At 45.8% G+C, this 23732-nt stretch overlaps 6 protein-coding genes across 10 annotated transcripts; 5 read left to right on the top strand and 1 right to left on the bottom strand.

The window, feature by feature from the left end:
* Positions 1-90: 90 nt before the first annotated feature.
* DUSP23 (dual specificity phosphatase 23) lies at positions 91-9041 on the bottom strand. 4 transcript variants are annotated; one of them, XM_083374048.1, is made up of 4 exons: positions 6035-6580; positions 5468-5644; positions 1691-1965; positions 91-787 (listed from the first exon to the last, which is right to left on the bottom strand). In XM_083374048.1, the coding sequence occupies exons 2-4, from the start codon at positions 5547-5549 to the stop codon at positions 602-604; spliced, it is 543 nt and encodes a 180-aa protein (XP_083230174.1). In that variant the 5' UTR covers positions 5550-5644; positions 6035-6580; the 3' UTR covers positions 91-601. The 4 variants fall into 4 exon arrangements, with proteins under 4 accessions (XP_083230174.1, XP_083230177.1, XP_083230175.1 ...); XM_083374051.1 differs by lacking the exons at positions 5468-5644; positions 6035-6580 and adding an exon at positions 8972-9041; XM_083374049.1 differs by lacking the exons at positions 5468-5644; positions 6035-6580 and adding an exon at positions 3249-3340.
* Positions 6055-6855, top strand: LOC310647040 (mucosal pentraxin-like; the record flags this gene model as incomplete). The annotated part of the gene is made up of 1 exon (XM_083373966.1): positions 6055-6855. The coding sequence occupies one exon, from the start codon at positions 6055-6057 to the stop codon at positions 6853-6855; it is 801 nt and encodes a 266-aa protein (XP_083230092.1).
* Positions 8090-10172, top strand: LOC310647080 (serum amyloid P-component-like). The gene is made up of 2 exons (XM_083374041.1): positions 8090-8304; positions 9344-10172. Exons 1-2 carry the CDS (start codon positions 8241-8243, stop codon positions 9949-9951), a joined length of 672 nt encoding a protein of 223 aa, XP_083230167.1. The 5' UTR covers positions 8090-8240; the 3' UTR covers positions 9952-10172.
* A 1109-nt stretch (positions 10173-11281) lies between these two features.
* Positions 11282-14151, top strand: LOC310647406 (serum amyloid P-component-like). 2 transcript variants are annotated; one of them, XM_083374657.1, is made up of 3 exons: positions 11340-11513; positions 11888-12089; positions 13307-14148. In XM_083374657.1, exons 2-3 carry the CDS (start codon positions 12026-12028, stop codon positions 13912-13914), a joined length of 672 nt encoding a protein of 223 aa, XP_083230783.1. In that variant the 5' UTR covers positions 11340-11513; positions 11888-12025; the 3' UTR covers positions 13915-14148. The 2 variants fall into 2 exon arrangements, with proteins under 2 accessions (XP_083230784.1, XP_083230783.1); XM_083374658.1 differs by lacking the exon at positions 11888-12089 and having other exon boundaries at positions 11282-11513; positions 13307-14151.
* A 1017-nt stretch (positions 14152-15168) lies between these two features.
* Positions 15169-18884, top strand: LOC310647407 (C-reactive protein-like). The gene is made up of 2 exons (XM_083374659.1): positions 15169-15395; positions 18024-18884. The coding sequence occupies exons 1-2, from the start codon at positions 15332-15334 to the stop codon at positions 18626-18628; spliced, it is 669 nt and encodes a 222-aa protein (XP_083230785.1). The 5' UTR covers positions 15169-15331; the 3' UTR covers positions 18629-18884.
* Positions 18885-20332: 1448 nt separating this feature from the next.
* LOC310647405 (serum amyloid P-component-like) lies at positions 20333-22310 on the top strand. Its single transcript, XM_083374656.1, is given in 3 exon segments — positions 20333-20580; positions 21582-21697; positions 21699-22310. Coding segments are annotated over 3 exon segments (690 nt in total). The 5' UTR covers positions 20333-20516; the 3' UTR covers positions 22209-22310.
* The last annotated feature ends 1422 nt before the right edge of the window (positions 22311-23732 follow it).

Genomic DNA, 23732 nt, shown 5'->3' with positions numbered 1-23732 from the left:
AATCTAACTTTTTTTTTAATTGTTATTATTATGAGAGCTTCTTATTTTCAAGGCACTCCTTAACCAGAAACTCCCCCTCCTTGAAACTGGAGATTCTAAACCAGGGGTCTTCAAACTTGGCCCTTTCGTGACTTGTGGACTTCAACTCCCAGAATTCCTCAGCCAGACATGCTGGCTGAGGAATTCTGGGAGTTGAAGCCCACAAGTCATAAAAGGGGCCAGGTTTGAAGACCCCTGCCCTATACCATTTCAGATAAATGGCTGTTAAGGAATGACTGGACAGCCATTTGTCTGAAATGGTAGAGGGTTTCCTGCCTGAGCAGGGGGTTGGATTAGATGACCTCCAAGGTCCCTCCCAACTTTTTAAAATTATCATTCTCAATAATAATACTGATACTAACAGCAACAACAGTATGATAAAGGAACTTTGTGATTTTGTGTCTGTGTCTTTTCTATGTGTGTGTGTGTGTGAGACTCCAGTCAGACCGGATCCCTGCTAGATCCATTCTCTAAAGCGAACTTGTTTTCCCCCCAGAAAGGAGCCGAAAGAGGCACAACGGTTGTGTTCTTTCTCACAGGTAAGTCTCATCCTTTCCTGTGGCTACTTTGTACGCTGGTGAAACTGGACAACCGCTTTCTCCTGATCGTACGTCTCGATGGAGCCCGGCCGCAACTGGCGGATTTTCTGGATGGCGTCCACCCCGGTGATTTTGTGGGTCTTTGCAAGGTAACAGGCAAGCATGGTTCCTGTCCTTCCGAAGCCCAGCAAACAGTGAACAGCCACAGCCTGGCGGGTGGGAAAACAAACATTTCAAGGATTATTTCCCTCGTTTGCTTTTTCTATGTGATCTTCATTACAACTTTCAAAACAGAAGGTAAAAAATGGAGGCAAACGAATGTAAATGGAAAAAAAGGACAAAGAAAGCAAAAACCGTGAGAAAGAAATAATACAAATACATGAATGAGAAACCGGCCACTAAATGAGTTGTTGTAAGTCAAGGACAACCTGTATGGTCCAAAAATGGTGTTTTTTTTAACCCTGGAAAGTTTGAGAGGGATGGACCTCAACTCCTAGAATTCCCCAGTCAGCATGGCTTAGTCTGGGAGTTGAAGCCCACCCCTCTTAAAGCACGCTGGCTGGGGAATTCTGGGAGTTGAAGCCCACCCCTCTTAAAGCACGCTGGCTGGGGAATTCTGGGAGTTGAAGCCCACCCCTCTTAAAGCACGCTGGCTGGGGAATTCTGGGAGTTGAAGCCCACCCCTCTTAAAGCACGCTGGCTGGGGAATTCTGGGAGTTGAAGCCCACCCCTCTTAAAGCACGCTGGCTGGGGAATTCTGGGAGTTGAAGCCCACCCCTCTTAAAGCACGCTGGCTGGGGAATTCTGGGAGTTGAAGTCCACCCTCTTAAAGCAGGCTAGATGGGGGATTCTGGGAGTTGAAACCCACCCATCTTAAGGCATGCTGGCTGGGGGGTTCTGGGAGTTGAAGCCCACCCCTCTTAAAGCACGCTGGCTGGCAAATTCTGGGAGTTGAAGCCCACCCCTCCTAAAATTAACAAAGCTGAGAACCTTATAACATTCTTAGAAATCTTTGCCATGTCTGTTTCTTGGACGGCCCTACCTCGCAGCGGTGTCAGGCCCATAAGGGGTGGGCATCGCTGCAACAGCCAAGGCCCCCCTTCCCCACTTACCTCCCCCTTGGCGTTGGCATCTTCCACAATCTGCAGAAACCGCTGGATCTGTTCAGCCGAGGGGGAGCAGAAGTCGGCAATGCGTAGACGGTGCACTTGAATGCCCGGGCAGGTGTCGTGATAAGGTGGGTTCCGCTCGGTGAGCGACACCAAGTGCCGGATCCCGTGGTCATGCATGTACTGGTAATGAGCTGGGAGGCGGGGCATGGCCAGCCCAGCCAACAGGCCTGAGACGACCCAAGAGAAATTGGGGGGCAGCGCTGACGCCATAAGTCCTGCCAGGGCAGAGAGGAAGAATGGATTTATGACATGGGGAGAAAGAAGAGTAATACGGTATGACAGCGTTTCTAAACTTTGGCAACTTTTAAGATGGGTGGACTTCAACTCCCAGAATGCCCCAGCCACCGTGTTTTAAGACGGGTGGACTTCAACTCCCAGAATTCCTCAGCCAGGTATGCTCTGGGAGCGGAAATCCACCCATCGTAAGCCTGCTGGCTGGGGAATTCTGGGAGTTGAGGTCCACCCATCTTAAAACATGGTGGCTGGGGCATTCTGGGAGTTAGCAACCTATCTTTAAGTTGCTAAAGTCGAGAGACACTGCTCTATGATGTAACTTTGGAGAGAGAGAGAGAATAAAAGGTATTTAATGATGGATGGATAGATAGATGGATAGATAGATGATAGATAGAGAGATAGATAGATACATAGATAGATGATAGATAGATAGATATAGATAGGTAGGTAGGCAGAAAGGTGGATAGATGGATAGATAGGTAGGTAGGTAGGTAGGTAGGTAGGTAGGTAGGTAGATAGATAGATAGATAGATAGATAGATAGATAGATAGATAGATAGATAGGCAGAAAGGTGCATAGATAGATAGATAGATAGATAGATAGATAGATAGATAGATAGATAGATAGATAGATAGATAGATAGATAGATAGATAGATAGATAGATAGATAGATAGATAGATAGATAGGCAGAAAGGTGGATAGGCAGAAAGGTGTATAGATAGATAGATAGATAGATAGATAGATAGATAGATAGATAGATAGATAGATAGATAGATAGATAGATAGATAGATAGATAGATAGATAGATAGATAGATAGATAGATAATGAAAGAGAACGAGGGGGAGAAGATAAAGATAGATAGATATAAAGAAAGAAAGAAAAAGAAAGGATTGCATTTTGAGGGTCCTGTCGCCTCCTTGTGGTCGACCCCGGTAATTGCAGGAGAGGCGAGAAGAAAGCAAAATAGCTTCTATTTATTTTTATTTATTTTTGCAGATCTTGCAACACTGCCTAAAAATAAACGCCAGCCCCCGGGGGAGGAGCGTCCCCGGCTGACCTGGGGGCTGTTCTCCTCCAGACGACCCTCGCTGACCCGGCAAGGCCCGTGCCTCGCTCTTCACCCCGATTTGCAAGATTTGCGCAACCCTCCTTTCCCCCGTCCCCTCCCGCTCTTCATTCTCCATCGCTCCCTTATCTGGCTTTCCAAGGCTGCCTAAAAGGGCGATCGCTGCGCTTGGGGCTCCATTGAAGCCAGGTTGTACCTGAGAGGAAGCGAGGGAGGCGCAAACGCCCCGTTCCCACGTGCTTGGCTTGACCCGGAACCAGCCGGCCAAGCATTCCCACGTGTCTAAGGTCTGGGCTGAAAAGCCAAAGGGACCGTCTCTCAACGCCGCTCTCCTCGCTGAGCGCGCAACGGGCAAGGCAGCGTCGTCAAACTCTCAACTTTTTAATTGGGTTTTAGTTTTAAATTTCGGGGACTTGAATTAATTAATTGTTTTAACTGATTTTAATTTTTGTATGTTATGCTTTTAATTTTCCCTGTAAACCGCCCTGCGTCCTGCGGGGATAGGGCGGTATATAAATTTAATTAATAATAATAATAATAATAATAATAATAATAATAATAATAATAATAATAATAATTAATAATAATAATAATAACAACAACAACAACAACAATAACAACAACAACAACAACAACAACAACAACAACAACTTCCCCAGCTCGATCTCCGCGATCCGGACGCGTCCAGGTTACATGCTCATCGTGGGGAAACCTTGGCTGGTTTCCTGCCACAACTTGCTGAAGGAGGGCGAATTCAGGCCGTGATTCGGCTCACGAAGTTAGTAACCCAGGCTAAGCCAGGAAAAAAAAAGCGGCCTCAAACTAACCAAGTTTGGCCTCTTGGAGAGAAAAAAAACGATTCCTTCAATGGAGCAGGTTGTGAGAATCTGGCTTGTTTGTAACCCTCTCTTCTGTGTAAGCTGTGGCAGAGAGCAGCCTTCGAGAGGACTAGAAACATTCCAGAAGGAAACTTCAAGAGGACTAGAAACATACCAGGACTCGAATCATATCAGGAGCCACCTTCAAGAGGACAAGAATTTTCAAAAGAGCTAGAAAAATTACTGAGAGTGGCCTTCAAGAGGACTAGAAACAGACCTGCTGGTCCCTTGAGCCTACTCTCTGTTTGTTTTTAATTAATGTATTTATTTAATATTTAATATGAATAGTATTTAATATTTGTTATGTATGCGTATCGGGAGCCAGCCTTAAGAGGACAAGAATTTTCAAAAGAGCTAGAAAAATACTGGGAGTGGCCTTCAAGAGGACTAGAAACAGACCTGCTGGTCCCTTGAGCCTACTCTCTGTTTGTTTTTAATTAATGTATTTATTTAATATTTAATATGAATAGTATTTAATATTTGTTATGTATGCGTATCGGGAGCCAGCCTTAAGAGGACAAGACTTTTCAAAAGAGCTAGAAAAATACTGGGAGTGGCCTTCAAGAGGACTAGAAACAGACCTGCTGGTCCCTTGAGCCTACTCTCTGTTTGTTTTTAATTAATGTATTTATTTAATATTTAATATGAATAGTATTTAATATTTGTTATGTATGCGTATCGGGAGCCAGCCTTAAGAGGACAAGAATTTTCAAAAGGGCTAGAAAAATACTGGGAGTGGCCTTCAAGAGGACTAGAAACAGACCTGCTGGTCCCTTGAGCCTACTCTCTGAGTTTGTTTGTTTTTAATTGATGTATTTATTTAATATTTAATATGAATAGTATTTAATGTTTGTTATGTGTAGGGGTGCGGGCCTATACATATGTTGTATATGGTATGTTTAGGGGTGTGTCATGTATGTGTTTCACTCTGAGAGCGGGCAACTAAATTTCACTTTTGATGTGTGCCGTTGTGCCCGCAGTAAAAAAAAACGACAATAAAGGTTATCTTACCTTAACCTTTATCTTATTATTTTTAAATATTTTATTCAATTTTTTTTTTCATTTTTAACTTTTCTCTTGACGATGGACGTGTTTAAACTCAGTTACGGATAATTTATGTTTAAACTCAAGTTGCCCAACTTGCGCTTGGCAGGAATCCCCTGTTACTTAACTCCCGGCTCAGAAAGAATCAACTTCAAAAGACGGGAGGCAAATATTGATTCTGCGCCCCCCCCCCACCCCCCCCCCCCCCACGTTGCTCGCAGTTTTTCCAACCAAATCCTAAAAAGATCTCCAAGCTCCTCATCCCGACCCTGGATAAACAGGGGTTTAATTTCCCACCCCGGCACGTTGCTTACTTATTAACCCAGCATGAAAAGATAAATCGTAGGGCTTGCAGCCTTCTTCCAGACCGAGGAAGACCGAGGATTGATATTTTCCCTCTTTGCACACCAAGCTACACACACACAAACACACACACACACACACACACAAAGAAACACACGCACAGATATGTCTCTGGCCGGCTCTTTCTCACCGGAGAACAAAATGGAGATATTTTTGCTGATCCTTCTTCTCTGCTTCAAGGAAGCTGTGCCACAGGAAAGTAAGTGGCGCATGGGATTTGTAGTGGAAATTTAGCGGGGTGGGTGGGTGGGGGGAGGAGGGTCCAAGCAACCCCCTTGAGCTGAGCTGCTGATCTTCTCCCAAAAATCTGCAGTGGCGAAAAATGAAAAGGACGCTGGTTAGTATTAAGGTTTTTCCTTCGCCTGCAGTGAGTTTGGGGGCCTGGAGGGGGAAGGGGGGGCCCCCAGAGATGTATTGCAGGAAGTCCTCGACTTATAAACGTTCGTTTAGTGGCCGTCCAAAGTTACAACGGCGCTGAAAAGACGCGACCGTTTCCTCCTCCCCGCCCCCCCACGGTCACGTGATTAAAATTCAGGCACTTGGCAACTGGCGTGTTGCAGTACCCCAGGGTCACGTGATCACCCCTTGCCGGCTTCCCGCGAGCCGAGTCAATAGGGCAGGCCGGACTCGCTTAGTGACAATAGGATCCACTTGACAAACCGTGGCCTAAAAGGGCGTAAAATCGGGTGCAACTCACTCTGCCTTGCTTAGTGGCGAATGGAAATCCCGCTCGTAAGTCGAGGTCCATCTGTATGGCAAAACGTCCCTTGTGGGACCCTCTTGGGGGATTTCCCACCCATTAGGGGCTCCCCACTTCCGATCGTACATACAGATCATGCCAGGGTGTGTTGGGGTGTGTGGGTGTCCCCTCTCCACTTGCTGACGGTCTGCTCTCACGCTTCTTCTCCGTCAGATCTGGAGGACCGAGTCTTTCTCTTCCCAAAGCGTTCTGCCAGCTCCTACGTTCTCCTGAAGCCCAGCCAGGAGGGGGAAATGGTGAGCTTCACTCTCTGCCTGAAATTTTACTCCGAACTGAAGCAGGATTTCAGCCTGTTCTCCGCCGCCTCCCGAGATCACAGCAATGAGATCCTCGTTTTCAAGGAAGCCACCCGCTACGAAGTCAGCCTGAGTAACCAAGCGCTGCTTTTCCAGCTGCCGGAGGAAAGAGGCAGCGGCCTAGGGGAGGATCTGTGTCTGACCTGGGATTCGGCCACCGGGATCGTCCAGCTCTGGCTGAACAGGATCCCCCTGCCCCGCAAAGTGGTCGCCAAGGGTTACCGGATCAGACGGGATCTGGTCATCCTGCTGGGACAGGATCAAGATTCCTACGGCGGCTCGCTGGACGCTGAACAAGCTTTCGAAGGAGAAGTCGGCGGAGTCTACCTGTGGGATAGTGTCTTGTCTGCATCTCAGCTGAGGGGATTCCAGAGGCACGGAGACTCTGCCCCTTTGCTGGATTGGTCCAGTCTGAGTTATGAAATCAAGGGGGATGTGATGGTGGCTCCTTCCATATTTTGAGACCTGGTTTTTCCCTGGCCTGTTCAATGTCAGTCTGTCTGCCTATTCTATCTATCTATCTATCTATCTATCTATCTATCTATCTATCTATCTATCTATCTATCTATCTATCTATCTATCTATCTACCTACCTACCTACCTACCTACCTACCTACCTACCTATCTATCTATCTATCTCTATCCGTCCATTGATCATTCATCCATCCATCCATCCATCCACCTACTATCCATCCATCTTCTTTTCTTTCTTTCTTTCTTTCTTTCTTTCTTTCTTTCTTTCTTTCTTTCTTTCTTTCTTTCTTCCTTCCTTCCTTCCTTCCTTCCTTCCTTCCTTCCTTCCTTCCTTCCTTCCTTCCTTCCTTCCTTTCTATCATCTATCTATCTATCTATCTATCTATTTCTTTCTTTCTTTCATCTATCATATCTCTCTCTCTCTCTCTCTCTCTCTCTCTATATATATATATATATATATATATATATATGTGTGTGTGTGTGTGTGTGTGTGTGTGTAAATTATTCAAATTGCTAATAAAGAATTTGGAAGGCTAATAAAGAATTTATTAGCAATTTGAATAATTTACACAAATAATGAGCTGTTTTCACAAAGAGACCATTTTGTGAAAACCTCCAGTGATGGAGCAGCCACAACTTCTGGAGGCAAGTAGTTCCACTGGTTTATTGTTCTAACTGTCAGGAAATTTCTCCTTAATTCCAGGCTGCTTCTCTCCTTGATCAGTTCCCATACGTTGTTTCTTGTCCTGCCTTCAGGCGCTTTGGAGAACAGGTTGACCCCCCCCTCTTCTTTGTGGCATCCCCTCAAATATTGGAAGACTGCTATCATGTCCCCCCTGGTCCTTCTCTTCCTCAGACTAGACATACCCAGTTCCTGCAACCTTTCATCATATATTTTTAGCTTCCGGACATACACACACAAACCGCCCTGAGTCCTACGGGAAAAGGGCGGTATATAAATCTAATAAAATCTAAATCTAAATCTAACACACAGACACACACACACCCTAATCATCTTTCTTGCTCCTCCTTACACACTTTTAGGGTCTCAACATCTTTTTTTGTATCGTGATGACCAGAACTGGAGGCAATATTCCAAAGTGTGGCTTCACCGGTGCAGTATAAAGCGATACTAACACTTTAGGTGTTGATTTAAGTCCTGATGAAATGGCCTCAGTTCATTCATGGGGAAAACAAGCGACAGCTAAGCCTGCCCCTTGTTCTCAGTTCAAGAGGCACATCAGACAAGTGTCATTCATTTGAGAAGCTGATTCGGTCCTTGAAGGAGGACACTGCTCCGCACCCAAGGACATCAGAACGAGACAACTGCCCAGAGTTCTTGCGACCAGCCAGTTCCTCCATCGTCCACCACGATGGTCCTCTTTCCTTTCCTCCTGCTTATCCTCGCCTGTCTGTCGGGATCCTTCGGCCAAGAAGGTGAGGCTTAAACCCACGTAGGAGCAGATCCATCTGTCCATTGAGGGCCCTGTGGTTTCCAGAAGATGGGTGAAGTCGGTTGAGCTTTTAATTGGCGTTGCTCTCAATGGGGATGCTGGTCTTCTCTTCACTACTGCACCTTGTTCAGGACCCCAGTGGACAACAATCTAAATAGCTTCTCCAATGGTGACTCTTAAGAGCAATGTAGTAGTAAGCTAAGGGTTATTACTAGATATTGGAAGATATAAACACTTAGACTTAATGCTACATTCTAACCACTGGGAAAGAAGGAAGGAAGGAAGGAAGGAAGGAAGGAAGGAAGGAAGGAAGGAAAGATAGCCATAAGGCTTAGATTTATCTACCACTTCACAGTTCTTTACAATGCTTTACAGAGTCAGCGTATTCTCCCCCAACAATATGAGTCCTCATTTTACCGACCTCAGAAGGATGGAAGGCTTGACTCTACCTTAGCTGGTCAGGATTGAACTCCTGGCTGTGGGCAGAGTTAGCCTGCAATGCTACATCCTAACCACTGGTAACCACTGGGAAATTCTAATCACAAAGAAGGAAGGAAGGAAGGAAGGAAGGAAGGAAGGAAGGAAGGAAGGAAGGAAGGAAGGAAGGAAGGAAGGAAAGGAAGATAGCCATAACGCTTAGATTTATCTACCGCTTCACAGTGCTTTACAGCCCTGTCCTGGCAGTTTACAGAATCGGCCTCTTGCCCCCAACAATCTGGGTCCTTGTTGACCTCGGAAGGACGGAAGGCTGTCAGCCTTGAGTCAGTGAGCTTTTAAAGCTTGGCTGCTCTGCTTATTGTCTCTGGCTCCAAAGGAACCAATGGACGGAGCAGCCCTTCACTGCCCTGGCCCTTGACAAAACAGCCAAGGCTTGTTGGACAGGTTTTCCCACGTGACTTTCTTGCTCAGGGCTCCAGATCCTCTTATCTGCCCATCGTGTGGCTAGCAGCCCTCCTTCGCCTTCCCATACCCAATCCTAGATAGCTCGCCTTCCTAACAGAGATGTCTTGGTCTCCTTACAGATCTCGAGAAGAAGGTCTTCGTCTTCCCGGCAGCTTCCAGGAAGGCCTCCGTGCTTCTGAATGTGCCCCTTCCAGAGCCCTTGAGCAGCCTCTCCGTCTGCTTGAAACACTACTCCCCGCTGTTCCGTTCCTACTCCCTCTTCTCTTATGCCACCCCATCCAGCGACAACGATTTCCTGATTTTCAAGGACAAACCCCACATGTATTCAGTTACCGTCGGTGGCTCGGTGGTAAATTTCAACATTCCTACGAAAGCTATTCCGCACTGGGAACACATCTGTGTCTCCTGGAACTCCAGAAGTGGCTTGATCTATTTTTGGCTCAACGGAGTTCTTCTCCCCCGCTTGGGAACCAAGAGGGGTTACAGGATCAGCCCCCAGGCCTCCATCGTTTTGGGGCAGGACCAGGATACCTTCGGAGGAGGCTTTGACATCAACCAATCCTTCATGGGGGACATGTCGGAAGTCAACGTGTGGCCCCAGGTGTTGACCACTGATGACGTCAGGTTGCTCATGAAAGGGGACACGCTCCCGAAACCCCTGGCCAGTTGGAATTCTTTTAATTATACCCTTCAGGATTACGTGGTCGTTACGGATGAAGTGCCTTAGGTTCCCTCAAAATGGAAGGCCCGCCTTTGAAAAGAAAAAGAAAGTGAAGAAAAGAAACGAAAGAAAAGGGATATTCTTTTTTTGGGGGGAAAAGAAATGCGTAGTTTTTCTGTATCGCAAATTAGGAAGTAGGTCATGATTGACATGTGGATGATTCGTGCCCGGAAATCACAAGCGGGCATTCAATAAAATGAGCTGCTTGTTCATCATGATACGCTGAATTTTTCTCTTCTCTTTCTTTCAATTGCACAAGGTGGCTCAAAAGAATAGCAATAGCCCTTAGACTTCTAGACCGCTTTGCGGTGCTTTCCAGCCCTCCCTAAGCAGTTTGCAGAGTCAGCCTATTGACCCCCCCGACCGTGGGGTGCAAAAACGCAGTGGTGGCCCGTTGTTGCGCCCTGTGGCGCAGCGCCCAATTCTTGCGCCCCACAGCCGCAGCGCTAGCACAAGTGGGGAGGTGTGAACCACATGTGTACACAATGGCCACCCTGTCCCATGGCCGTGGCCAGCAAGCCACAGCCCACTACTGGGCCACGGCCCACAGTTGGGGGACCCCTCTTCTAGGGTTTACCATTGACGTGTGAGCTTATGATATCATTGCCCTAAAATGAATGGGGAGATTTGTTTTATGAATAGTTCTCAACTTATAGCCATTCGTTTAGTGAGCGTTGGAAGTTACCTCGCCGGGAAAAAAACCCCAGTCCTCACGCTTACGACTATCCTAGCCACACCATGGGTTGTGTGATCCAAAATTGGGTGCCTTGCCAACCGACAGGTGTTGAAGACTGTTGTAGCATCCTGGGGACACGTGTTCACCGTTGGTGACCTTCCCAGCCAGCTCCCAACACGCAAAGTTATCGGGGGAAGCTGGGTTTGCTTACTAACTGCGGTTAGTGTGATTTGCGTAACAGCCACAGCCAAAAAGATTTTAAAATTGGGTGCGGCTCACTTAAAAACTGTCTTGCTTAGCAACGTAGGTCGTAAGTCACAAGCTGAGGGGCCTCCAGAGGAGAGACGTGACCGGGGTCTCCCTCGAATTAAAATAATAAAAGCGATGGCAAAATGAATTAAAATAAAAGGGATGGTAAAATTGGGTCAGGGCCAAAAGCTGACGTGACTTGAGCCGTTGGAATATTCTGGTCAAGGATCCGGAATGGCGACTACGGACAATAACTGTCTTTGTTTTAGGTTTAAGAGGAACATCAGAGCAACGTCATCAAGCGGAGGTGACTCGAGGTGTTTGTTTATTCATCTAGGGATCAGTCAATCAGGCTTAGAGAGGGTTGATTTAGTCCTGATTAAATGAAATCAATCAATTCATGGGGAAACGGGGAAAACAAAAGTTCAGCCTGACCCTTGTTCTGAGTTCAAAGACGCAGCAGAGAAGTGTCATCATCTTGAGAAGTTGACCTGGTCCTGGAAGGTGGATGCAGCTCCGCACTCAAGGACATCAGTCGAAGAGGGCTATCCAGAGTCCCTGTGACCATCATCCACCAAGATGCTCCATCTTCTTTCCCTCTTTCTTATCCTGGTCTACCTGTCAGGACACTTTGGTCAAGAAGGTGAGGCACGTAGGGGCAGCTCCACCTGTCTATTGAAGGTCCTGTGGTCTCCAGAAGCTGGGTGAGACCCACCAACGCCAGGCATTGCTCTCAATGGGGCTGTGGGCAACCGTTCGTGTCGAGCATCGAGTTTCTGTGGACTGGGTTTGTTTGCCTTGGACATTGACTCAGGTCTGTGAGAATAAAAGGGTTTGGGTCTTTTCCTTGCGGTTCCCGCTTGTTCCTTGGAAGAGGGGTTTCCCCTTGTGAGCATAACAAGAACTCACCTAGGCTGGGACAGAAGAGACATTGTGTACATTACAAAGCATGTTGCAATGTAATTACTCTCTTGGGGAAAGTCCAAGGTTAATACGCCTCTTTGTTCCATGTTCAAGAGAACCATGCAAGCAACACCCCAGAATTTCACTATTTAAAGGGGGGATTCGGTCCTTGCAAGAAGGACACGGCTCCACACCCAAGGACATCGGCACAAGCGTTCCCACGACCAGCCGGTTCCTCCATCGTCCTCCACAATGGTCCTCCTTCCTTCCCTCCTTCTTATCCTCACCTGTCTGTCGGGATCCTTTGGCCAAGAAGGTGAGGCTTAAACCCACGTAGGAGCAGCTCCACCTGGTTTCCAGAAGCTGGGTGAACTTCTCTGAATTTTTCATTGCCGTTGCTCTCGATGGGGCTGTTGGATCTTCTGTTCATGGTAGAGCTTGTTGGTCATGTAGAATGTCAGATTGTAAGTTTGTGGGCTGATATCCTCACAGGATCCGTCTGTGGTGGGTTCAGTCAAAGTGGTTCCATGAGTAAAGGGGGATCTGAACTCCTGTCCACCATCTCCTTCCTTCCTTCATTCCTTCCTTCCTTCCTTCCTTCCTTCCTTCCTTCCTTCCTTCCTTCCTTCCTTCCTTCCTTCCCTGCCTTCCTCCCTTATTCTAAATTCCATCCTATGCTATGCTATGCTAGGCTAGGCTAGGCTAGGCTATCCTTCTCTTCTCTTCTCTTCTTCTCTCCTCTCCTCTCCTCTCCTCTCCTCTCCTCTCCTCTCCTCTCCTCTCCTCTCCTCTCCTCTCCTCTCCTCTCCTCTCCTCTCCTCTCCTCTCCCCTTCCCTTCCCTTCCCTTCCCTTCCCTTCCATTCCATTCTTATTTCATATTCTATTCTATTCTATTCTATTCTATTCTATTCTATTCTATTCTATTCTATTCTATTCTATTCTATTCTATTCTATTCTATTCTATTCTATTCTATTCTATTCTATTCTATTCTATTCTATTGTCTTATTGTTTCTGGATCCAAAAGAAAGAATGGCTGGGGCACATAATCATCACTTGGCAAAACAGGGGGGGACTTTATTTTTTTTATTTTTTATTTTAATTCCATTTATATCCTGCCCTTCTCCGAAGACTCAGGGCGGCTTACAAGCTTAGCAGTAGCCTTCATTCTATGTATATGCCTGCTTATTAGGGCTTTCACACACCCCCAAGCCGCATTATTACAAAGTCAGCTTAATTGCCCCCAACAATCTGGGTCCTCATTTTACCTACCTCGGAAGGATGGAAGGCTGAGTCAACCTTGAGCCTGGTGGGACTCGAACCTGCACTAATTGCAGGCAGCTGGTGTTACTTAAGGAGGCATTAGCCCACTGCTCCACCAAGGCTCTTGTCCAAACGGTTTTCCCATGTTACTTGCTCAGGGCTCAAGTTCCTCTTCTCTGTCCACCGTGTTGCTAGCAGCTTTCCTCTGTCTCCCACTACCCGATCTTAGGCCGATCTTCCGCTAACAGAGATGTCTTTGGTTTCCTTCCAGATCTCCAGAAAAAGGTCTTCATTTTCCCAGTAGCTACTAACAAGGCCTTCGTGCGTCTGAACGCCACCCTCCAGCAACCCTTGACGGATCTCACCGTCTGCTTGAAATACCACACGCCACTGTTTTTTTCCTTTGTTCTCTTCTCTTACGCCACCCGCTTGAAAGACAACGATTTCCTGATTTTCAAGCCAGATCGGAACACGTATTCCGTTCATCTGGGCGGATCAAAGCAGAATTTCACAGTTCCTACAAGGCCTTTTCCAGCTTGGGAACACATCTGCGTCTCCTGGAACACCTGGGATGGACTGGTCCACTTTTGGCTCAACGGAAAACTTCTCCCCCGTGTGGGAATGAAAAGGGGTTACAAGATCAGCCCCGAGGCGTCCATTATTTTGGGCCAGGAGCAGGATAACTTTGGAGGCGGCTTTGACATCAAGCAATGCTTCGTGGGCGAAATGACAGAGGTCAACTTGTGGCCCAGGGTGCTGACCACTGATGAAATCGGGTTGGTCATGAAAGAGGATTCCGTCCCTAACTGTCTGATCGACTGGAGATCGCTTAGTTACACCGTTCAGGATTACGTGGTTGTTACAAAAACAATGCCGTAGTCTTCTCCACTTCCAAAACATTAAGATTTTCCAAATGTTTTTTTAAAAAAAAACATGAAAGGAAAGGAAAGGAAAGTTCTTGGAGGGGGGGGGAGAAATCTGCAGTTCTGCAAATGTATTGCAAATCATTCAAGTAGATTGTGACGGATAGGTAGATGATATCAAAATTATAAGTGGGTGTTCTAATCTCCTGGCAATAAAAGAAGCTGTTTATTCACCATACGCTGAATTGTGTGTCTTTTTTCTTTTTTAAATAGCTGGAAAGGATCTGGGGCTTTCTGCCAGGTGGTTGCAATTTTTCTCTCTGTTACATGGGGACTGAGCAGAGCGAGCACACCTCCAGCAAATTCACCCTATGCCTAGACTACTGCAACAGGCGCTTCCAGGGGCTGCCCTTGAAGAAGACTCTAGAACAGGCGTGTCCAATCCATAGCCTGCATGGATAGATAGATAGATAGATAGATAGATAGATAGATAGATAGATAGATGATAGGTATGTGATAGATAGATAGATAGATAGATAGATAGATAGATAGATAGATTAGATAGATAGATAGATAGATAGATAGATAGATAGATAGATAGATAGATATATGATAGATAAGTAGATGATAGGTATATGATAGAGAGAGAGAGATATGGATGGGAAAGATAGATAGATGATAGGTATATGATAGATAGATAGATAGATAGATAGATAGATAGATAGATAGATATAGATAGATAGATGATAGATAGATAGATAGATATAGATAGATAGATGATAGATAGATAGATAGATAGATAGATAGATAGATAGATAGATAGATAGATAGATATGGATAAGGAGAGAGAGAGAGAGAGAGAGAGAGAGAGAGAGAGAGAGAGAGATGATAGGTATATGATACATAGATAGATCTATAGATAGATAGATGATAGATGGATGGACACACAGATATATAGATATAGATCATGGCCCAGAATTCCTCAGCCGGTGGAGCCATCATCAAGCCTTCCAAGTGCAGACGTGGAACCCACCCATCTGACTTGGGCCTGTTGAGGGAAGGATGACATTTTGACATGGCAAAGATAAGAATATTCCAGGCAGACTACGGATAATAACTGCCTTTGTTTTAGGTTTAAGAGGAATATCAAAGCAACGCCATCAACTTGACGTGACTTGAGTTGTTTGTTTATTTATCTGCAGATCAATCAATCATATTCACGGGCAATTAGGATGGTTGATTTAATCCTGATTAAACGTTATCATTTCGTTCATGGGAACACTGGGAAAACAGAAGTAACAGTTCAGCCTGCCCCTTGTTCTAAGTTCAAGAGAAAGATCAGAGGGGTGTCCTCATTTGAGAAGCTGAGAGGAGGACACGGACATCAGAACAAGCGTTCCTGCGACCAGCCGGTTCCTCCATCGTCCACCACGATGGTCCACTTTCCTTCCCTCCTTCTTATCCTCACCTGTTTGTCAGGATCCTTCGGCCAAGAAGGTGAGGCTTAAACCCACGTAGGAGCAGAGGGTCCTGTGGTCTCCAGAACTTCTCTGAAGTTTTCATTGGCGTTGCTCTCAATGGGGTTGTTGGATCTTCTGTTCATGGTAGAGCTTGTTGGTCATGTAGAATGTGGGTTGATTTCCTCACAGGTTCCTTCTCAGGTGGGTTCAGCCAAAGCCCAGGTAGAGTTTCCATCAGTAAGGGGGGACCTGAACTCCTGGTCCACCATCTTCTGACTGAATCAGCCCGTCTTGGTGAGAAGGAGAAGCTGGCCTTGTGTCGCCCCGAAGGAGTTTCAGAGGTCAAGTAGAGGTCTTCCAAGACCTCACGCTGGAGTTCAACACCTTTGGGGCTATCACGCCCTATTACAGGTGTATGGACAACAACATACCGTGGTTTCTCTGATGAGCAATTTATTAGTAAGTTAAAGCAGGTTTACTAGATAGTGGGAAAGATACAGGCAGTCCTCAACTGATAGCCATTTGTTTAGTGACCATCCCATGCAACAACAGCGTTGAAAAAAACCAACTTACAAGCAGTCTTTGCACTTATGGCCATGTCAAGTCAAAGGGGCAAGCTAGATTTGCTTAAGGACTGTGTGACTCACTTAGCAACTGCCTTCTAGTCCCAACTGTGGTCGTAAATTAAGGGCTACCTCTAAAGGACTCTCTTTGGGAAAAATCTCAGTTGCTTTTATCACCATATCGCTATTTCGTTGGGCGTTTTATAGCCCAGCATTTTATGGCAATATTTCCAACGGGATTACAAAGATCAGGGTGTAGGTTGCTGGCCTGGAGTAGCTGTTGAGTAATTTTTCCTCCTCTATTAAAAGGGACGCATTAAACATAACCTCAAATCTTGATATTTATCTCTGAAGAGGAAAAAGCTGCACTTTTCTCTAATTCAAGCTCAAGTTTGCCCTTAGTGTCATTTCTACATTGCCATTTTGCTGGACATAAAAAGGCCACAAATTTAGCAGGAGGAACTTACGACTCACAACTTACAAGGCACATAAATTTAAAATTAGGCAGTTATCAATTAAAAAGGAAGGCAGAATCTTCAGCTGCTAGCATTGGCACTCTAGTCGAAATTAAAAGTAAATTAGAAGTTGAAGGGGCCGCTTCGATTCCAATTAAATAAAAACAAGAAAAATATCAGATTTCAAATTGGCTTCCCTCTCAACACAGATGCAATTAGAGGGCAAATACAAACTTTGTGAAATCAGATTAAATGTGGCTTGCGGTCAGAGGTGTTCATATTTGTTCACACGTGCGTACAGAGCCGGCATTCTACTTTTCTCTTAAATTGCACCCAATGGAACATGGCGTGGTTGATATTTGTGGGAGAACTTCTGCCTTGAAATTAGCATTGATAACTGCGGAATTTGGCCATCCTTGGGGGAGTCTCTCTGCTGTTGTTACTAAGCATTCTATTCTATTCTAATTTCTATTCTGTTCTGTTCTGTTCTGTTCTACTCTACTCTACTCTACTCCATCCCATCTGTTCCAATCTAATCTAATCTAATCTAATCTAATCTAATCTAATCTAATCTATATTCTAAATTCTATTCTATTCTATTCTATTCTATTCTATTCTATTCTATTCTATTCTATTCTATTCTATTCTATTCTATTCTATTCTATTCTATTCTATTCTATTCTATTCTATTCTATTCCCATCCCATCTATATTCTATTCTGTTCTGTTCTGTTCTGTTCTACTCTACTCTACTCTACTCTACTCTACTCTACTCTACTCTACTCTACTCTACTCTACTCTACTCTATCCCATCTGTTCTAATCTAATCTAATCTAATCTAATCTAATCTAATCTAATCTAATCTAATCTAATCTAATCTATATTCTATTCCATTCCATTCCATTCCATTCCATTCCATTCCATTCCATTCCATTCCATTCCATTCCATTCCATTCCATTCTATTCTATTCTATTCTATTCTATTCTATTCTATTCTATTCTATTCTGTATTTCTATTCTATTCTATTCTATTCTATTCTATTCTATTCTATTCTATTCTATTCTATTCTATTCTATTCTATTCTATTCTGTATTTCTATTCTATTCTATTCTATTCTATTCTATTCTATTCTATTCTATTCTATTCTGTATTTCTATTCTATTCTATTCTATTCTATTCTATTCTATTCTATTCTATTCTATTCTGTATTTCTATTCTATTCTATTCTATTCTATTCTATTCTATTCTGTATTTCTATTCTATTCTATTCTATTCTATTCTATTCTATTCTATTCTATTCTATTCTATCCTATTCTGTATTTCTATTCTATTCTATTCTATTCTATTCTATTCTATTCTATTCTATTCTATTCTATTCTATTCTATTCTATTCTATTCTATTCTATTCTATTCTATTCTATTCTATTCTGTTCCGTCCCGTCCCATCTATATTCTATTCTATTCTGTTCTGTTCTGTTGTAGTCTAGTTTAGTCTAGTCTAATCTAGTCTAGTCTAATCTAGTCTAGTCTAGTCTTTCTTGCTCAGGGCTCACGTTCCTCTTATCTCTCCACCGATTTTAGCCGCTCTCCTTCACCCGATCGTAGGCAGGTGTCCTGTTAACGCAGATGTCTTTTGTCCCCTTGCAGATCTCCAGAAGAAAGTCTTTGTCTTCCCGGCCGGTAACAAGAAGGCCGCCGTATTTCTGAATGTCTCCCTTCCGCAGCCCTTGACCAACTTCACCGTCTGCCTGAGATACGCCCCCCTCCAGTTCCGCCCCTACACCCTCTTCTCTTACTCTACCAAGCAGAAGAGCAAGGATTTCCAGATTGTGAAGCCCAACCCCAGCTCCTATAACCTTGTCATAGGTGGGATGAGCCAAGTCGTCGCGCCTTTGAAGAGGTCGGAGGCCGAGTGGCAGCACATCTGCGTGGCCTGGAACTCCACCACTGGCTTGGTCCACTTCTGGCTGAACGGGGATCTCCTCCCTCGCTTTGTCATGAGGAAGGGTTACAAGATGGGCCAAACCGGAAGCATCTCCCTGGGCCACGAGCTGGATGCCTGGGGCAAGAGAGAATGCTTTCTGGGGGAAATGGCGGACGTGAACATGTGGCCCCGGGTCCTGAAGGAGGAAGAAATTAATCTGGTCCAGAAAAACGGCGACGTCCCTCATCCTTGGCTCAGGTGGAGAGCCTTTAATTATACAGCTACGGGCGGCGCCCGCGTCGAAGAGGCTTTGCAACGGGTTTCTTGAGCTGCTGAGGAGCAAGTCCTGCTTCAAAAAGGGAAGAGAGAAACAACAACAACCCCTCCCTCCAAAAAAAAAAAATGGGGAAGAAAAGCAATTTCCTTTTTGGGGGGGGAGGGAAAAAAAAATCAATAAATAATGATCCGCAGCTTTGCAAATGTATGGCAGGTAGCTGAAATAGATCGCGATTGATTTGTAGACGCCCGCCAATCGCGAGGGGGCGTTCGAATCTCCTGGCAATAAATTAGCTGCTTATGCGTGATTCGGTGAATGTTTTTCTCTCTCTCTCTCTCCCCCTTTTGCTTTTAAACTGAAAAAAAAAACAAAAGGAAAAAAGAATCCAAAGGAAGTGGCTTTCCTGGTGGAGGGGATTGTGCCATTTCGCTACAAGAGGGATGGCCAGAAAGCCTGCCAGTTCCCCCCGATGCTTAGACTACGGCAACAGACGTTGCCTGGGCTGCCCCTTGAAGACGGCTGTTGACGTTTGGGGGGTGGGTTTGTGAGATCATCCCTTGGAGGTCATCTAGTCCAACCCTCTGCTCAGGCAGGAGACCCTATTATACCATTTCGGACAAATGGCTGTCCGGTCTCTTCTTAAAAACTTCCAGTGTTGGAGCGTTCACCGCTTCTGGAGGCAGGTTGTTCCACTGGTTAATATAAATCTCATTTATATCCCGCCCTTCTCCGAAGACTCAGGGCGGCTTGCAATCTAAGAAGCACAAATCAAAGTGCTTAGCAATAGCCTTCATTCTATGTATATGCCTGCTTATTAGGGCTTTAACACCCCCCACAAGCGGCATTATTACAAAGTCAGCTTAATTGCCCCCAACAATCTGGGTCCTCATTTTACCTACCTCGAAAGGATGGAAGGCTGAGTCAACCTTGAGCCTGGTGGGACTCGAACCTGCACTAATGGCAGGCAGCTGGTGTTACTTAAGGAGGCATTAGCCCACTGCTCCACCAAGGCTCTTAAATTAAATTAAATAATAAAATAAAATAATAAAATAAAATAAAATATGAAATGAAATGAAATGAAATAAAAGAAAAGAAAATTCTCTTTTGGGGAAAAAAATCACTCCGTCCCACTGTCTCTTCTTTCTCCCTCCCTCCCTCCCTCCCTCCCTCCTTTTCCTTCCTTCCATTACCAGCTTTTCCAAAGAATGGGAAAGGTCTGCCCTCTGGTGTCCCACTTTGGCATCTGCACCTTAAAAGAAAAGGCAGGGTATACCACAGGTCTGCAATAGGGGCGCCCTCTGGTGGCTCAGGTCGGTCATCCCTCCTGTAAAGGGAAGTAAAAAAGGGGGCAGGATCCAATCTGGGTCAGCCACTGGGACCCGAGGTTTTGTCTTCCAAGCTCTTGGAAGAAAGTTAGAAGTATCAGATGGAGAACTGATAGTCGGACGAGGAGCCTGGCCCCTCTACTCGCGCTCAGGCTTAGACACAGCTGTGCTGGAAGTCTGAGTTGGACAGTGATGAAGAACAGTTGGGACAAATCCAGGATGCACGAAAGCGTTTCTGTGGACTGGGTTTGTTTGCCTTGGACATTGACTCAGGTCTGTGAGAATAAAAGGGGTTGGGTCTTTTCCTTGCGGTTCCTGCTTGTTCCTTGGAAGAGGGGTTTCCCCTTGTGAGCATAACAAGAACTCATGTAGGCTGGGACAGAAGAGACATTGTGTACATTACAAAGCATGTTGCAATGTAATTACTCTCTTGGGGAAAGTCCAAGGTTAATACGCCTCTTTGTTCCATGTTCAAGAGAACCATGCAAGCAACACCCCAGAGTTTCACCATTTAAAGGGAGGATTCGGTCCTTGCAAGGAGGACACAGCTCCACACCCAAGGACATCGGTACAAGCGTTCCCGTGACCAGCCGGTTCCTCCATTGTCCTCCAAGATGATCGTCCTTCCTTCCCTCCTTCTTATCCTCACCTGCCTGTCGGGATCCTTTGGCCAAGAAGGTGAGGCTTAAACCCACGTAGGAGCAGCTCCGTCTGGTTTCCAGAAGCTGGGTGAACTTCTCTGAACTTTTCATTGCCGTTGCTCTCGATGGGGCTGTTGGATCTTCTGTTCATGGTAGAGCTAGTTGATCATGGAGAATCTCAAATTGTAAGACTGTGGGTTGATTTCCACACCAGATCCTTCTGAGGTGGGTTCAGCCAAAGAGTTTCCACGAGTAAGGGGGGATCTGAACTCCTGTCCACCACCCTCCTCCCTCCCTCCCTCCCTCCCTCTCTCCCTCCCATTCTATTCTTCTTTCTTTCCCTTCCTTCCCTCCCATTCCCTTCCTTCCTTCCTTCCTTCCTTCCTTCCTTCCTTCCTTCCTTCCTCCCTTCCTCGCTCCCTCGCTCCCTCCCATTCTATTCTTTCTTTCCCTTCCTTCCCTCCCATTCTCTCCTCCCTCCCTCCCTCCCATTCTATTCTTCTTTCTTTTCCTTCCCTCCCTCCCATTCCCTCCCTCCCTCCCTTCCTTCCTTCCTTCCTTCCTTCCTTCCTTCCTTCCTTCCTTCCTTCCTCCCTCCCATTCTATTCTCCTTTCCTTTCCTTTCCTTTCCTTTCCTTTCCTTTCCTTTCCTTTCCTTTCCTTTCCTTTCCTTTCCTTTCCTTTCCTTTCCTTTCCTTTCCTTTCTTTTCCCTCCCTCCCTCCCTCCCTCCTCCCTTCCTTCCTCCCTTCCTTCCTTCCTTCCTTCCTCCCTTCCCTTGGCCTGTTCTCATTCTTGGCCCCCAGACCTCTTGGAGTGTCTGATGAGTGATTCAAACTTGCCTCCCCCTCCCTGTACTTCAACTGAGCAGAACATTTCCTTCAAGACCCCCTAAAAAACCAAGTCAGCCATTCCTAGGTAACTTAACTGGGTGGCCTCTCCGCTTTGCTTTGTGCCGGGCCAAAATGGGCCAGGTGAAGTTAGCCCAGCTCCCCAGGCTGCTTTTCCTGCTGACCAGCATCTCTTTTGTCTCCTTTTAGATCTCCAGAACAAGGTCTTTGTTTTCCCAGCACCATCTGCCACCTCCGCTGTGTATCTCCCCGTCTCCAACCAGCAACCGTTGACCAAGCTGACCGTCTGTTTGAAGCACTACACCCCTCCTGTCCCGTGCCTATGGCCTCTTCTCTTACGCCACCCAGTCGAGTCACAACGATTTCCTGATCTTCAAGAGCCAAGCCAACGAATATTCCATTTACGTTGGAGATTCAGCAGTCAATTTCAAGGTTCCCCTGAAGGAGAAACCGAGCTGGGATCACATCTGTGTGTCCTGGGACTCCAGCAATGGGCTGGTCCAGTTCTGGCTCAATGGAGAACCTCTCCCTCGACAAGGTTTGAAAAAGGGCTACAGCCTCAGCCAGGAGGCGTCCATCGTGCTGGGTCAGGACCAGGATTCCTTCGGAGGGGGATTTGACAGCGCCCAATCCTTTGTGGGGGAGATTTCAGAGGTCAGCATGTGGCCCCGGGTGCTGGACCTTGTTGGGATTAGAATGGTCAGGAACGACATTGAGCCTCGTGACCCTCTGATATACTGGAGATCCCTGAGCTACACCATCAAGGACGAGGTCTTTGTGGAGGATGCCCTGAGTCCCCAAGGTGTGTCCGCCTGAGTCAGTAGAAAGAAGAAAGACAAGGCAAGGCAAGGCAAGAAAATAAAAATAAAATAAGAAAGGAAAAGAAAAGGGAAAAAAAAGAAAATTCTCTTTTTTGGGGAAAAAAAATAAATCTCTGTTTCTGCAACAGGGTGCAAATCGTTCAAGTAGCCGTTGATGAATTACAGGCAGGTGATCCGTGCATGAAAAGCACGTGTGAGCATGCTAGTTTGTTTATTAATAAAATTAACTTCTTTGGTCATGTTCGGCTGCATGTTCCTTGTGGATTCTTCTTATTGGGGAAACAAATCCGAAATGCAGGTGTAGGGCCCACCATACCATCACAAAGAGCCTTGGTGGAGCAGTGGGCTGATGCCTCCTTAAGGAACACCAGCTGCCTGCAATTAGTGCAGGTTCGAGTCCCACCAGGCTCAAGGTTGACTCAGCCTTCCATCCTTCCCAGGTAGGTAAAATGAGGACCCAGATTGTTGGGGGCAATTAAGCTGACTTTGTAATAATGCCGCTTGGGGTGTGTGTGTGAAAGCCCTAATAAGCAGGCATATACATAGAATGAAGGCTACTGCTAAACTTGTAAGCCGCCCTGAGTCTTCGGAGACGGGCGGGATATAAATGGAATTAAATTTAAAACAACAACAACAAAGCATCCAAGAGATAGAATCTTCCATGCCTTAGCATGAGTTTCTCTGTATTTTTCTTCCTTCTTCCCTTTCTCTCCTTGTTCCTTCCTTCCTTCCACCCTCCCTCCCTCCCTTCCCTTCTTTCTCCTTCCTTTTCTCCCTCCCTCCCTCCCTCCTTCCCTCCCTTCCATTCCCAGCTTTTCCAAAGAGTGGGAAAGGTCTGCCCTCTGGTGTCCGACTTTGGCATCTGGATATATACCAAAGGTCTGCAATAGGGGCGCCCTCTGGTGGCTCAGTTCGGCCATCCCTCCTGTAAAGGGAAGTAAAAAAGGGGGCAGGATCCAATCTGGGTCAGTCACTGGGACCCGAGGTTTTGTCTTCCAAGCTCTTAGAAGACACTTAGAAGTATCAGATGGAGAACTGAAGTCCATCACATGCTGGAAATATCCTCAGGGAACTTCTCTCTCATTAGATTAGAATGTAGGTGCAAAGAGGTAGATGTTTGCCCTCTGGTGGCTCACGGAGGCAGCTGCACCTTTAAACAGAGAGCAACAATTCGGCCCTCTGGTGGATCTGCATGGCCATTGCACGCCTAGAAGAAAAGGCAGTTTTTCCCAAAAGGAAAATCTCTGTGTTGCTGGTGCCCGTGACTCCTTGTGAAAAGGATGCTAGACTATTGTGGTTTCTTTTTAAAATTAAAAGTGTATGTCTACACTTGTGTTGGAAGATCACAAATCTAAAAAAAAAATGTCTTCTGAAACCTACAAGTCATCCTCATTTAACAACCGGTCGCTTGTTAATTGTTGGAGATTATAACAGATCACCCAAAAGCTACATGGGACCCGGAGCCAGAGTTTCCACAGCTGCGTGCACACACACACACACACACACACACACACACACA

This window comes from Vipera ursinii (assembly GCF_947247035.1).
Source record: "Vipera ursinii genome assembly, chromosome: 15".
Taxonomy (NCBI): domain Eukaryota; kingdom Metazoa; phylum Chordata; class Lepidosauria; order Squamata; family Viperidae; genus Vipera; species Vipera ursinii.
The sequence above is the reverse complement of the archived record's forward strand: the minus strand, read 5'-3'. Positions and strand labels throughout refer to the sequence as shown.